The following is a 15,368-nucleotide window of genomic DNA, read 5'->3' on the forward strand; positions in this document are numbered from 1 at the left end:
ACTAAAATACGGCCATTTAAGCCCTTTGTTTAATGTTGCTGTCTACTCAAGGTGAACATAACATGTACTTACACAGAATTTGAGTCTTTGGAAATTCTAATGAGGGCTTTCCATTTGTAAAGCCTCTCCTTTGGCTGCTGCGCACCCTTCCCAGTTAAGTAAAGACCTTGGCACTCGGCCTATGAGCCAAACATCTCTGTAAGCCATTGTTTCCAGGCCCCGAGGAGCCAAAAGAACGTCTCCCGAGAACTTGCTATTGTGTGTTGTTTGTCCTTTTACAGTTCTAGGGCAAATAGTCTGAGCACTCTCCAAAAGTGTGTATTTTGTGAGTGATTTAGTGGAAGCATTACCTGTTTGTGAAATGGTTTGAGCTTTGAGGCTTCTGTCAAGGGAACAGCACAACAAATAAATTACACCCAAAATGCCATTGTTATTGGAAAAATCAAGGTTAATTTTAACACATAGGAACTGTTTACTCGCTCAATCCAGTTTCCAATTTAGAGCCGGTACCTGTTGCATCTTAATAGCCGAATATGGCGACAGATTTCAGGAAAATTATTCATATTTATTCTGTGGCATTTATCTCTTTATTTGAATGAATATGGTATCTCTGCTGGAAATGCCAAATTCCATATCTCGTGCCTTCAGATTTTAATTGTTTGGATGATCACAGTCGGAGATTGTTGACTAATTTGAGAAACCTTATTGGGGTTCTATCAGACTTTTGGCTAAGTATTTACAAAGTTTTTGTCTTCAGTATCTTACAATAGAAAGAAAAGGGCAAAAAAAATAGCATGTTCTACTGCTATTACACACTGTATGTTCTACACATACACATTGATTAATATAAATAAATGATTAAGCAGCCATTTAAAATGTAGCAGTACTGAATAAAGTTAAATAAAATGTGTCATGCATGTGTCAGGTACCACAGATAACGCTTTTGTGCATTGAAAGAGAAATTGCACCTATTTTTCTACTTATCTGCAAAATTCAATTATGAACGTAAAGTCATTTATGTTCCCAGTGGTGGTGAAAGTAACCAGACGTCTGAAGTGTTTAACTCTATTGAATAATGAACCCCGCCAGTGATCCATCAACAGAATCCAATGATGTCTGCTTAAGCTGTTGGAGTGCTGTTAGAGAAGTTACATTATGTACTTCTGCTGCTATATTTCTATCACTCTATAAAATTGTTTTATACATTTATACTGTTTATATCTTTCCATTTTTATCATGATCAGGTTTACACAAAGCTCAGAAGTCTCACACTGCCTCACCGGTGGTGTAGGATGGTAAAAACATGTGGCTATGTGTGCTGTAGACACTGAACGACAACATGTAACCTGGTGTTTTCAAAACACCATGTCTGACCACAATATCTGGGTTTTTAAAAACATCTTGACCTGCAGTAATATGCAAAATCAAAACTCAAAAATGCTCACACAAGCACAATTCAAAAATGTTCTTGTCACTTTTCAGCAATAATAGTTTCATTCTCAGAATTGTGCCACCAACAGCTAATAGGACCAAGCCTTGTCCTAAGCTAGTGGTTAGCTTTGTGCCATTGGAACAGTGGATTTAACATGACTACGTTCAGTGCCTGTTGGCCCCCTCCTCACTGCAGAGTGATATACAGCTAAAGAAAAATTCAGCTGTAACAATGAAGTCTGTAAATCACAGCACAAATAGAAAACCCAGTGGCTAGCATTGTTAGCATGGTCTGTCGATGAAGACAGAAACAGACGTGATTTTTTCAAATCATATTAAATTGACCACACTGAGACGTTTCTAAATCTCTGCAAACACTGGAAGGCGTTCTTGCAACGTTCTTCACCTGTGGAAGGGAGCTTCATAGTTCCATAGATACAACATTTTTAATATTCAAATTTATGTGGATGGGGCCTAACCTTCTCTACAATTAAACACATCACACCACAGCTCTCTGGGTGGCTCTGTTTGCATGGCCACAACTGAATTATGCAGAAAGAAAAATCAGAGCAGTGGCACAGGATAAGAGTCTTTTCAGGTTATTTTTACCTTCATACATGAGAGCCTACGTTGTCCTGGATACGTAGTACATGTTTAATGTTTCGCAGTGCCTAAGTTAGTAGGTGAGTTCTGACCTTGAATTTGCTGACCTCTTCATTTGTTACCAGATTGCTCGTTGCCCTTGCGATGTTGTCCATGTCCTCCGCAGATAGCCACGGATAAAATCACAGGCGAGATTGCAAATTACTTCACTTGGGGGCACACCATGTTGCATAAAATTACTTTCAAAGATAAATGGTGTGATACTGTGGATATTAAATGCAGGATTTACTTTGGAATATTACATCTTCCCAGAGGGAAGGAGTCGTGATTAATCATCAGAATCATTTTTGGAGTTGCATTTTTAGCTTGAATGGTTTTTATGAACTAAATACATAATTCCTAAAATTATCACCACAGAATGAGAGAATGACCTGAACTTGGCCTTTGTGGAGAGGGTGGGATTCACTGTCAGGTGTCCTGCTGGTGAGAACGTAGAAGTGTCGCATTGAGTCCTACTGCCTTTGCTTTTCAGTCAAAATGACATGTTCTCTGAGACCCCATCAGCCATCGATTGTGAAGTAAAATGTGGTGGATGATTGATATGGAGTTATGGCCATTCTGTTCGAGATCCTGTCCTCTGCAGCCACTCTGGCAGCAGATCAATAGGGCTTTTTAGTGTCAGATATTCTTAGGTAATTGGATGAATGAACCAGTCACAGCTTTGGTACCAGACAGTGGCCACTCTGTTTCTTTGGACATGGTCATGTCGGGCACTTTACAAAAGCTTTTTTTTATGTGGGCATAACTGAAAAACATATTTCGACAGCGTTCAAAGGGGTTTTTTATTACCTTTAAATACCCCTACCCTCTTTGCCTTGGCTGTGGTTCTTCAAAACATTATCAGCTCAAAATGACTTTCACCTTTCTTCCCTTAATTAAATTTCTCACCACTTTTTTAAACGCTGATAAGGCAGATGGGATAGGTTATTTATTACCTGTACTATGAGTCAACTAAATGAATACAAATGAGCCTACATACTGCACCTTTTAGAGGATATGCTGCTGCCGAAGGGCCTGTGCAGTGATTGCATCAGGACTTAATTCACCACAAAGGCCTGCATGAGTAAGCATTGCCTGTGAATTTATGTGAATAGTTGATATACTGCCTGTGAATTTATGTAAATAATTGTTCTACTGCACCGCACTGGACTGAGAAAGCTGCTTAAAATTGCAAATCTTAGTGCAGGCACTGGACCGGCAACTAGAAAAAAACATCATTTAGACTGTATAAAACTTGCTGGTCCATTACATAAGCGATAGAATGGTGCACTAGTGGTGTTTGCGGTATCTGGGTTTTGTTGTAGCTCCTCTGTACAAGCGAGTGAGAGCAGCAGGAGATGTCTCACACAGTCTATATTAAGCCGGTGTGGGTGTGCTTGGAAGCTTTGCAAAAGCCCCAATCTACTTATTCCGACCATTTTTATTTGCTGTATATTCTAAGTACAAGATAGATGTGTGGATATTTACTTTTAGCAGAACATACATAAGGAAAAGAAATGAGCTCATACAAGAGAATCAAAGATTATTTTTAATTTGGACTTTTGCGAGCCATCAATGCCATTAAGAGCACTTAATTTGCTGCTTATTTTTGCTGTAAATAAACAGCTCCTGCTAGGATGTGGCCTAATTATGTCGTGTGTCCTGTTAAGAGTGTGTCCCTTGGAAGACCTCGCAGCACAGTGTCAATTACACTGCCGCTAACTAACATCCAGTGCTGAATGCAGCGATTAATCATCTAAGTCTCTCTCCATGACTAATTCAATCACATTTGAGCATTTTCACAGTTCGGGAGATGATCTCTGATTGGTGCTTGCTCCAACTTAGTGGCAAAATAAGAGGATGAAGCCACAAATCAACTCATCACATTTTGTCAAAGAAGATCAGAGTCTGGGTCAGAACAGAGATGTGGATGAATTGGTTTGTGTTAAGGGAAAGCAGTGCTTGTTATGTGGTAGGTCTCAAAAAGGCAGTTACAGATAATGAATGAATGAATGAGTGAGTGAATAAATGAAAGAAAATAATATACTTACAGTACATTATATTGCATTATATTGTTGTGTCGCAGTCACACATCTCCAGGGACCTCAAGGTTGTGAGTTTGAGTCCCTCTCCGGGTGACTGTCTGTGAGGAGTGTGGTGTGTTCTCCCTGTGTCTGCGTGGGTTTCCTCCGGGTGACTGTCTGTGAGGAGTGTGGTGTGTTCTCCCTGTGTCTGCGTGGGTTTCCTCCGGGTGACTGTCTGTGAGGAGTGTGGTGTGTTCTCCCTGTGTCTGCATGGGTTTTCTCCGGGTGACTGTCTGTGAGGAGTGTGGTGTGTTCTCCCTGTGTCTGCGTGGGTTTCCTCCGGGTGACTGTCTGTGAGGAGTGTGGTGTGTTCTCCCTGTGTCTGCATGGGTTTTCTCCGGGTGCTCCGGTTTCCTCCCAAAGTCCAAAAACACAAGTTGGTAGGTGGAATGGTGACTCAAAAGTGTCCGTAGGTGTGAGTGTGTGTCGCCCTGTGAAGGACTGGCGCCCCCTCCAGGGTGTATTCCCAACGTACGCCCAATGATTCCAAGTAGGCTCTGGACCCACCACGACCCTGAACTGGATAAGCTCTTACAGATAATAATAATGCGTTGTGTCCTAGCTAACATATTAATTTGAGGGGCTCAGTTCCCGTAGCGGAATGACCTTAATAAGACAGCCATGTGCAAAATAAATAAATAAAGATTTGTAGAAACCACTTACAATTTATTAACTCTTACTTTAAAGTGTATTCTCTTTTGATGCAGGTACTCAGTGGCTTGTGTAATCTCCAAAGAAAAACATGACATGAAATGTGGGACATTGGTGCAGCTCCACATGAACCTAAGATAACCATGCTCAATGCCATGTGCCAGCTAGAGGGGTCTAATATTCTGCAGCCATTAGGCTATGAAGCAATGAAATCATGTTCTCTAGAGTGCGGGAACCTCATTCAGTACCTCTGGGATGATTAGACCTGGCTTTTGTGGTCCAGAATGGCAGGATGTTATCAAATCCTCATAGAACTGTTTCAACGTTGAGTATAAAGACTTTCCAGAAGAGTAAAAATTCTTACTGCAGATAAAAGAGGAGCAAACACCCTACTGACCCTTTTTATTTGAGAAGAATAGTGGATAAGCAGGTGTCCTGTTGCAGAGGTGCAGTTTTAGAGGGTCTCTGTTCTTCACGTCAGTTGAGAAGCACATTGAAATGGCAGGTTTGTTTAGAATTTCCTCATTGTTGATCTCTTATTATCCTCCGGTTGTCTCTATAATGGTACAGCTCGAGCATGTCTGAGGAAACACATTTAATCTAATATGCATGAATGTAATAAATTGTGCAGTGGGAATGCGGTCCAAATTACGCCATTGTGTTCCACGTTTCATTCAAACCGGCAATTAACATCGGAGTCTTCTCACGCAGCGGTTTTGTTGAGAGAGTTTGAGTCAATGACCAGTTAGCCAGGAGGTTTTCAGAAGCGTCCTCTCTCCTCCTTGTCAAAGTCTCTCATTCTCAAAATTTCACTTACTATCTTCCTTCTCTCTCACTCTCTTCCAATTGTTTCTCTCTCCACAGCAAGTCCTTAAATCTTCTCATCTAAGAAATACAGCACAAAGGCTAGATGCTATAGTCTGGTCAACAGGATCTTGTAACAAGAAAATACATGTAGGAAAAAACTTGTCGATCAGTTGGTGCTGGAAATCTGCTGCTATCAAACATTTATCTCCTTTAAATCCCACTCTCAAATTTCTGCTGTGAATATGAGAACACCGATAAGCTAAGCGGAGATGTGCTATTGCTAGCTGATAGCATTTACTCTGAGGTAGCATATATTTTTTGTGGCGTATGATATCTTTTTCATGCCCACAACACACATCTGCACAAGCTACGAGCTTGTTTGGAGTTTTTTGGGGCCATGTAAACAGTTAGCTTGATGTCTGCTGCACAGTGCTAACAAGTAGGCATTCTTTGAGCTCCGTTTTCGCAAGGCGTTGGATTGGTTTAGAAATTTCACACTCTGTTTGTTTCCACCCACATTTATCCCAGATGCTAAAAAGCTAATCCATCCAACTGTAATGCAGTTCACAGGATTACCTAAAACAGACTGCGGCTTGTTCAGAATGCTGCATCAAACATAGGACTGTCACAGTTATGAAATATTAGCAGATGATTAATTAGCTTATATATAATTGTGATAACTATTTACTTTGTTCATTTTGCTCACTGTATGCAAGTACAGGCCTAAAGTGACAGATCTGATAGATAAGCTTTCTTGATTCCCAACTGATACTTGGTTAGTTCTCAAAAAATTCAACAAACGCAGCTCCAGCTCAAATAAACAAACATCACTAAAGGTTTTCTAGCAACAAGTCAGTTATTGTTTAATATTTATTATTCCATTTATCTATTACACTTTACTGATTTCTGTATTCCTTTGATATTTTATTTTAATAACTGATATATTATTCAATGCTGCGGTTTGCTTCTCACTGTTCTACAGAGTAAAACGTTCTAATAGTGTTTGTGTGGTTTGAGGCATTTTGAGATGCATTTTTATGTAAATATAATAAAAAAAAGTAATTGTAATTATGGCAGGTAATAAATTTACCCTTCCTAAAAGCACCTAGAATAGGGGTTTCTTATGTGTAAAGTCTTGCATTAGCATACATTATTTCTTGGATGTGTGTGTTGTGTTCTGTTTTTCTGACATTCTGTGAAGAGCATTGACTGCAGCCCAGAAGTAGAACACATGTGGCTTATATCCTGGAAATGTCCAGCAGAACCCCTAAGGGACTTGTCTTCCTCGTCCACATTTCTGGCAGCTTGTTGTGTTGAGATCTCCATATGTCTCATTTAGCGATGCACTTAATATTCTGTTATTTTTTTCCTTTGATGCATTTTTAAACGTTTCCCTTTTATTAATTTATGGAAGGATTTGACCTTTTCTAATTCATAAAGCTACATGACACCTACATCTGAACACTGAGGTCTGGGTACCCCCCCCCCCTCCAAATGATGTGTTTATTTTCTAAGCAAATATTAGTACACATCTATTTATATTAGGTAGTGTCGCAGTCACACAGGTCCAGGGACCTGGAGGTTGTGGGTTCGATTCCCACTCCGGGTGACTGTCTGTGAGGAGTGTGGTGTGTTCTCTCTGTGTCTGCGTGGGTTTCCTCCGGGTGACTGTCTGTGAGGAGTTGGTGTGTTCTCCCTGTGTCCGCGTGGGTTTCCTCCGGTTGACTGTCTGTGAGGAGTGTGGTGTGTTCTCCCTGTGTCTGCATGGGTTTCCTTCCGGGTGCTCCAGTTTCCTCCCACAGTCCAAAAACACACGTTGGTAGGTGGATTGGTGACTCTAAAGTGTCCGTAGGTGTGAGTGTGTGATTGAATGTGTGTGGGTGTATTCCCGCCTTGCGCCCAATGATTCCAGGTAGGCTCTGGACCCACCGCGACCCTGAATTGGATAAGTGCTTACAGATAATGAATGAATTAATGAAATCTACTTATAATTCTGAGAGGGAATTAAAAATAAAATGATGGTTTATTTTCTGATTTATGTTGATTTACTGAAAAAATTCAGATGCCAAGTTTAAGTTTGTTCCCTCCTCCTTGGAAAATCATACCTAACTTCACTGCATTAAAGCCTTTTAAGACAACAAAATAACACCATTTTAGACATTTATCGTGTCTAAAAGAATGTGTGAGTTTGTGTCGCCCTGTGAAGGACTGGCGCCCCCTCCAGGGTGTGTTCCTGCCTTGCGCCCAGTGATTCCGGGTACACACTCCGGACACACCGAGACCCTGAACTGGATAAGGGTTACAGACAGTGAATGAATAAATTAATGAATGTCTAAAAAATATATATTTAGACAACTTTTTCAAGGACCCTAAGATCTATGCCATTTTTTTTCTAAAACACTGAATACCGAAATAAGCTGAACGTAAATACTCATGTTTGTTATTTTAAATGTTATACACACATGCTTATGCGATGCATTATGAAGTGCCCTTGCAATAACCTTTCAGATGTAATTTTTTTTTATGCTTTTGTGAAACGTGTTGCTCATGTTTGTGCGCAACCTTCAAGTCTGTACTCATTTGTGTACCACATGTATAATTTCCATGAGACAACACGATTTTGAGAGTTGTCATTTAAACATTGAATTGCATGCTGTTGACTTAGTGTACATGTACAGATTTAAACAATGACATAAAATTGCAGCTTGTGATATCCTCTGTGCGTGCGCAATCCAGTAACTTGTGACATGTCCTAGGAGGGTGTTTTTTTAAGTGCTGAGAATATTACAGAAAAGCTTTTGTGCTTTTATGTGTAATTGACCCTAATCACAGCATGAAACAATTTCAGAAAAAAAGACACATTTGACGAGACTTCCTAAATCTGACAGATACCTCTGTTCCTCTTTTTCAGGCCACTTCATTATAACACTTTGGAGAGAGAGGACCAGCAGACGATAAATTATGAATGTTGAACACGATGACCTCTTACCATCCGCACCAGATGATGAGAGGTCCTAGATGGAAAGGGGCTTGGTTCGACCCCTTCTTTCTCCTGCTGTTGGCTCTGCAGTTACTCGTGGTGGCAGGACTGGTAAGGGCCCAAACCTGCCCCTCAGTGTGTTCCTGCAGCAACCAATTCAGCAAAGTTATCTGTACCCGCAGAGGGCTGAGAGAAGTCCCTGATGGCATCTCCACCAACACTCGTTATCTGAACCTTCAGGACAACCTTATCCAGGTCATCAAAGTGGACAGCTTCAAGCATCTAAGACATTTAGAGATCCTCCAGCTTAGCAAAAACCACATCCGCAACATTGAGATAGGGGCCTTCAATGGGCTAACAAGCCTTAACACCCTGGAGCTCTTTGACAATCGTCTCACAACCATCCCAAATGGAGCTTTTGAATATCTTTCCAAGCTCAAGGAGCTGTGGCTTAGGAATAACCCCATTGAGAGCATACCATCCTATGCTTTTAACCGCTTACCCTCCTTGCGGAGGCTAGACTTAGGCGAGCTTAAGCGACTCTCCTACATCTCTGACGGAGCGTTTGAGGGCTTGGGTAACTTGCGCTACCTGAACCTGGGTATGTGTAACCTCAAGGAGGTCCCCAACATTCAGCCCTTGGTTCGCTTGGATGAGCTGGAGATGTCAGGGAACCAGCTGACGGTCATCCGGCCCGGGTGCTTCAAGGGGCTGGTCCACCTCCAGAAGCTGTGGATGATGCATTCCCAGATCCAAACCATTGAGAGGAACTCTTTTGATGACCTACAGTCATTGGGTGAGCTTAACTTGGCTCACAACAACCTCACCTTTGTGCCCCATGATCTTTTTACCCCTTTGCGCCATCTGCAGAGGGTGCACCTGCACCACAATCCCTGGAACTGCAACTGTGACATCCTATGGTTAAGCTGGTGGCTTAGAGAGACTGTGCCAACCAACACCAGCTGCTGTGCTCGCTGTTACTCTCCCCCAAGCCTTAAGGGGCGCTACATTGGTGAGCTGGACCAGAGCTACTTTCAGTGTTATGCACCTGTTATCGTTGAGCCTCCGGTAGACCTCAATGTCACTGAGGGAATGGCAACGGATCTCAAATGTCGGACAAACTCCCTGACCTCCGTCAGCTGGCTAACACCAAATGGCTCCATTATAACGCATGGGGTGTCCAGGGCGCGCACCTCGGTGCAAAATGACGGAACCTTGAACTTCTCCCGCGTCACTATGCAGGACACGGGGACCTACACCTGCAAGGTCAGCAACATGCTGGGCAACGTTTCTGCTTCTGCCTTCCTCAATGTGACCTCCATAGACAACAGTGGTGTCAGTTACTTCACCACGGTCACCGTGGAGACCATAGAGTCTCCAAACGATGGGGAAAGTAGGACCCCGGCGCAGCCTTCCTTCGGCTGGGTGTCCTCCTCAACTACGAGGGGGACTCCTATCTCCACAGAGAAGGCCTACACCATCCCTGTGACGGACATAGACGTGGAGGGGGAGCTCAACGGCCTGGAGGAAGTGATGAAGACCACCAAGATCATCATCGGCTGCTTTGTGGCCATCACGCTCATGGCCGCTGTCATGTTGATCATATTCTACAAGATGAGAAAGCAGCACCACCAGCAGGATCATGATGGGCCCACCAGAACCATTGAAATCATCAATGTAGATGAGGAGCTGACGGGTGTTCCGGCGATGGAGAGCCACCTGACTCTTCCTCCACTGGAGCACGAGCACTACAACCACTACAACTCATACAAGAGCGCTTACAACCACGCCTCCACACTCAGCTCACTGCATAGCTCTGCGCATGAACCTTTACTAATCCAAGCCAGCTCTAAAGACAATGTGCAAGAGACACAAATTTGAATTCCTTGCTTTGAACAGGAAAAGAAAAATCGATCTGTACTAACAAAGTTCTAGGTGTCGGTTGGGGACAAGACAGTGATGGAGACGTCACTGAGAACCAGGATGTATGTATTATTTCAACAAGTGTCTTTACAAGCAAAGATTATTTATTAAAAAGATATGTGTAGTGGGTGAATCAACAAAAAAGAAAAAGAAAAAAAGAAAAGTCCTTTTCCCGCCCGTATTCATTTTTCTTTGATTTTTCAGATTATGAATGGTTTACTCAAAAAACAATGTGCTTGTGAATTTTAACGTGAACATGCTTATGACAGCCTCATGCCAACCGACCACCACTATTACATTCCTCATGAATACTGACATATTTGTTGCATCTGTGGGCATGCTGCAACATTTCAAATCTCCATATTTTTCACATTTTAGTGAAACCAGAGCAAAATATATAAATAAATAAATAATAAAGCGGGCCATTGAGGACGTAAGACTGTAAATAACGTAATGTAAGTAGACATGATAAACTGGTGGAAGCGGGAAGTTCTGGGAGAGAATCAATAGATACAATTCCCAATAAGAGGGTGTGATATCGTCAGAAAGAAAAGGCTTTCGGTGCCTGGAGCTTGATTACACTGCCATGGAGGCAAACAGTGCAGATAAGGTTTGTTCATTTTTTTAAGTACCCACTTCCCTCATCATACAACGTTTGACTGTAATATTTGGACAAATGTGCAAAAATGACTTTATTTTGATATACATATTGAAATCTATGGGCTGTTCTGATTTGGGTGACTAAATTCCCCTTCAGTATTTTTCAAATGGCATGGGCTGTGTTGGCATTATTTTCCCCAGCTCTGTGTATAGTGCTGAGATTGTTTCCCATACCAAAGGATTTTAGATTTTAGGTTTGATTTTAGTAACTACCCTTGATGCTGGTGCTAAATTAACAAAACACAGCACCTTTGGTCATGGTCATTGATACTAATACGGAGTAACATTTTTCTTTAGGGCAGGATTCATAAGACTACATAATACTTACATAAGCGCACCATGACAACAGACACATGGTAAATTCAAGCTTATTTTACCTTCTGGACACAGAAAATTCCCAGCCAGCCATAGAATCACTTCTAAAATTGAAACAGAACTTCACCCGACACTGGCAAATGATACCTTTAAGACAAATGAGTGTTTACAGATGTTACTGTAGGTCTATGTCCATTTCCAAGAAGGGCTTATGTAGAATGGAACATGTAGGTGTTATGTAGCCTTATTAACATGGCCATAAAAAAATATAACACGTGTTTGAACAACTTGCAAAAAACGTAGGTGCCATTATTCAATGCCGTGACACCATCTGCAAACAGAAGCACAATTCCACTTTAATCCTGTGTGTTGCTCCCATTTATGTTACTATGGAAACCCTTACCTTGCAAATATGCTGTTGGGTTGCTGCCCACTGCTCTTGAACTTTACTATTTACTAAGTGCTACATATGGCACAGGACACAAGAAAGTTATCAGTGTAGCTCACATTTGGATGGGGAGGAAGTCCAATTACTTATCATCTAAAGACCATTAATTAACGACCATTCAATTAATAACTCCACCATCACACACTACATCATTTTAATTCATGTGCTCTGCTGCTTCAGCCCAATTCCTTTTTGTCTAAATGATTGATTCCAGGGACATTGGAACTGTGTGTGTGTGTGTGCGTGTGCCTGTTTGTGTGTTAGCTTTGTCTTTAACCTTGCTCCATTCATCTCCATTTTCAATCATCTTTTTCCCAATATATCATTCACAGTTGGTTATTAAAAACAGTATCATTTTCATAATTTGTTCACTTTGCACAGTTCAATATTAGTCTTGAAATGAGACGTCACATTAGTCTCAGTTGCAGTTTTATTAAGAATGGAACGGAAGATAATTCAAGTAAATGCTGCTCTAATTTGTCCAACTATGAAAACTGGTATTTGTTCAGTTGAGAGTGGGCTGGGTATCGTTAATAATACAGAGTAAATACATTATTCAGAACAGTTGAAAGTTCAGAGACCAACCTCTTTTATTTAAATTAAGGTCAAATTATTAATATTTTCAGTGGCAAGAAAAAAAAATCATAAAATTACTCTGAAATCACAACAACAAAACAACAGCAAAAAATTGGATACATTAAATGCTAAAAACGTAAAGCACAGTCTTAGAAGCTTGCAGCATTACTAGGTCTTGTGGTTGTTACAAGTCCCATTTTCTGATATTGTTTCCGGATTTACCTTTGAATTTCTAAACTGTCTTATACCTAATGCTCTCAGAAAAGTCTTCTGGGGGAAACAGTAGCCTATTAATTATATAAAGTGTGGTCTCTGACTTTGATGGAAAATCTACAGTTAAACTATGGAAAGAGACAGATGTTAGTCTTTCCAGTCCATCAGTAAAACCAAGCATAAAGAGAACAGTTAAAGTCTAGGGTAAATAATGGTCTGCCGTCTACCGTGGACCCAACATCAAAAGAAATTTGAGAGTATTGAGATTTCATTTCTTATTTTCCATTTAAAAAATGAAAGGTTTGGCTTCCATCTACTGCCAGGGCTCACTGACTCAGTGTGAAGAGAAGTTTCTGGAGTCTCCTGTATGTTCAGTGCTGTTGAGTTTGATTTATTCCCTTTTGAGTTTCTCACTCCTCATCCCACTGGAGTCTCAATTGTTCAGAGGACTCTTAATGATTCATTCAGTGTTGAATATTGAGGTAAAACATCGCTTCCCTGTCCGTCAAACTCTTTTGTTTGGTTTTTCAGACGATGGTGAAGTTGATTGGCTGGATTTATATGTGGTACTGTACAGAAAAGGTGGGGCTTCAGCAAAACTTTAGTCTAATGGTGCTGGGCAAACTGGTAGAGTGACTACCCGTCCTAATGTGGTGAAAGCTACTAGCTCACTCTCAGATCTGCTCCAAACCCTCATGAGAATCTCCAGCATTTGCAGCAGCTACTGTGGCTAAACCATCAGAAAAAAAAAATACATGACTTTCACCACGTATCTGTGACGTTTTGGCATTGGGCAAAACCTTTCTTTTGCATTAGTTTTTCTCGTTGTGATTCGTTTGTTATTGGTAACTCATTTTAGATTTCTATGATGAACTGAAGTGTGATGAATCCTGGTAATTTGTTTCCTTTTCTTTTGTGTGTGTCAAAAGAGAGAAAGTGCTTCTCTAGAGGAACATTTCTACACGAACTCTTTGAGCATTAACTTCAACATCTCTGAGTCCAACACCGCAGATGCTGATCAGTTCATATATTGAGGTACGCTTATTTGAGGGGTTAACCATTAAAAAAAAAACATTTATTAATACTGGAGATTGTAGTTCATACAGTACATGCTGTAAATGTAAATAAAATGTTGTTTTTGCTAAAGCATTGGGTCTTTGATCATTGATCTGGTCAAATCTTATACGTGCGGGTTCTAGAAACGTGAGTGGGCCATTGAATCCATTGAACACTGGGTGATTTCTGATTAGTGAAATGGTGGGTTCTGAGAACTTCCTTCCACTCCAACAAGGCGTCTTTTCCAGGGACTTGACTAGTGTCCTCTCAATGGCCAGCAGAGCTAGGCTGCTTAAACGGCCTTGGCCCATGTGAAGTGTGTCCGCCTGTGCTCCCACGGATCTTTACACCAAAGGATCGCTGATTCGCTCATTTCGCTGTCAATCAAAAAGGGATTCAGCCTCAGACAGATCATCCAATCATCATGCAGAAGCTGAGCGTCCGGGCCAGCCGAGGCAAGCCCACTGCCCCATAGACCCCCAGAGACGCTGAGCGTCCGATGGGCGGGACAAAGCCCAGCATTTATCCAATGACTCGTCTCGTTTCGCTGCACTTCGCTGCTTCGCTATTGAACTCTGTAGACGCTCAGCGTCCTCACTGTTTAAAGCACTGTGAAGCTGCGGGAATGATTGAGAGGAAAGCCATGTCTTTACCAGTGATAAGAAGCTGATTCTGAACAAAAGTTGAGCGCGTTGTAGTGCATATTTATTCAATGACATGTACACACAACAGTATATATATGATCACTTATTTTTTTACATTTTAGGGGAAGCTGAGCTTCCCTTGCAGTCTTAGAGCAATCACCACTGCTGGAGTGGGAGTTGCTAACCTCACCCCACCTTGAACTGTATTTACAAGGTGTGTAATAAGCTTCTTCAGAATCAGTGTAATATTTTATGTAAAGTGAATATTTCAGATTCCATCTCGAGGGAATCCCCCGAGGGTTTGCTCAGCGTTGCAGGAAGAAAGTATGACCTAGATGTGAAGGCTCATAGTAGTCCTAGTGTCACTCGTGTGCTGATATTTCACCCAGAACCAGATAGAAGACAATACCCTACAACAAACTTACTCGAAAACAATTCTGGCAACACACACAAAATAAGAGGCATAATTTGTGATTCATGGCTATGATTCAATTGAACCAATTAACTGCTGTAATCAGAGGGTGAGACAGTTTAAGCAGAGACACACATAATCTGCTTTATGAACCAAATAGTAACATGACTCATGATTCTTTATGCGAATCAAAGGTAATTCCGGGGGAGCAATTAACCCCAGGGGGATGAGGCGGGACCATTCAGCATCTGTTCCCTGATTGTTTTTTTTTTTCTTCTTGTGTGCTCATTTTAGTCCAAGCACCTCCAGGAGTTGTGGCCTGGGGAGGGGGGGAGAGGTGGATTTACAGACCCCCAGAAGACCTTGATGTGTCTCTAAATGGCTTGGGGAAGGGCGTCAGAGTGCATCGGTTTCTCGCAAACCCTGCCATATGCGCATAGCTTTTATTATACACAGCTAGTAAAACTCAGCAAATATAAAACGTAATGTGTCGACGTGGGGCGGCTGTGCATCAAAAGTTTGGGGA

General features: G+C 41.5%; 1 protein-coding gene across 4 annotated transcripts in view; it reads left to right on the plus strand.

Annotated features, from left to right (window-relative positions):
* The window catches only part of LOC136678368 (leucine-rich repeat-containing protein 4C-like), a 50,958-nt gene extending 37,274 nt beyond the window's left edge, over positions 1-13,684 (plus strand). For 3 of the 4 annotated variants that reach the window (XM_066656411.1, XM_066656409.1, XM_066656410.1), the window contains exon 2: positions 8,527-10,954. In XM_066656411.1, the coding sequence (XP_066512508.1) occupies positions 8,581-10,476 (1,896 nt within the window). In that variant the 5' untranslated portion in view covers positions 8,527-8,580 and the 3' untranslated portion in view covers positions 10,477-10,954. Of the gene's footprint in view, positions 1-8,526; positions 10,955-13,659 lie in introns of those variants that run through there. The other variant, XR_010796477.1, reaches the window with a different exon arrangement.
* Positions 13,685-15,368: the final 1,684 nt, after the last annotated feature.

Source organism: Hoplias malabaricus, chromosome Y, assembly GCF_029633855.1.
Source record: "Hoplias malabaricus isolate fHopMal1 chromosome Y, fHopMal1.hap1, whole genome shotgun sequence".
Lineage (NCBI taxonomy): Eukaryota > Metazoa > Chordata > Actinopteri > Characiformes > Erythrinidae > Hoplias > Hoplias malabaricus.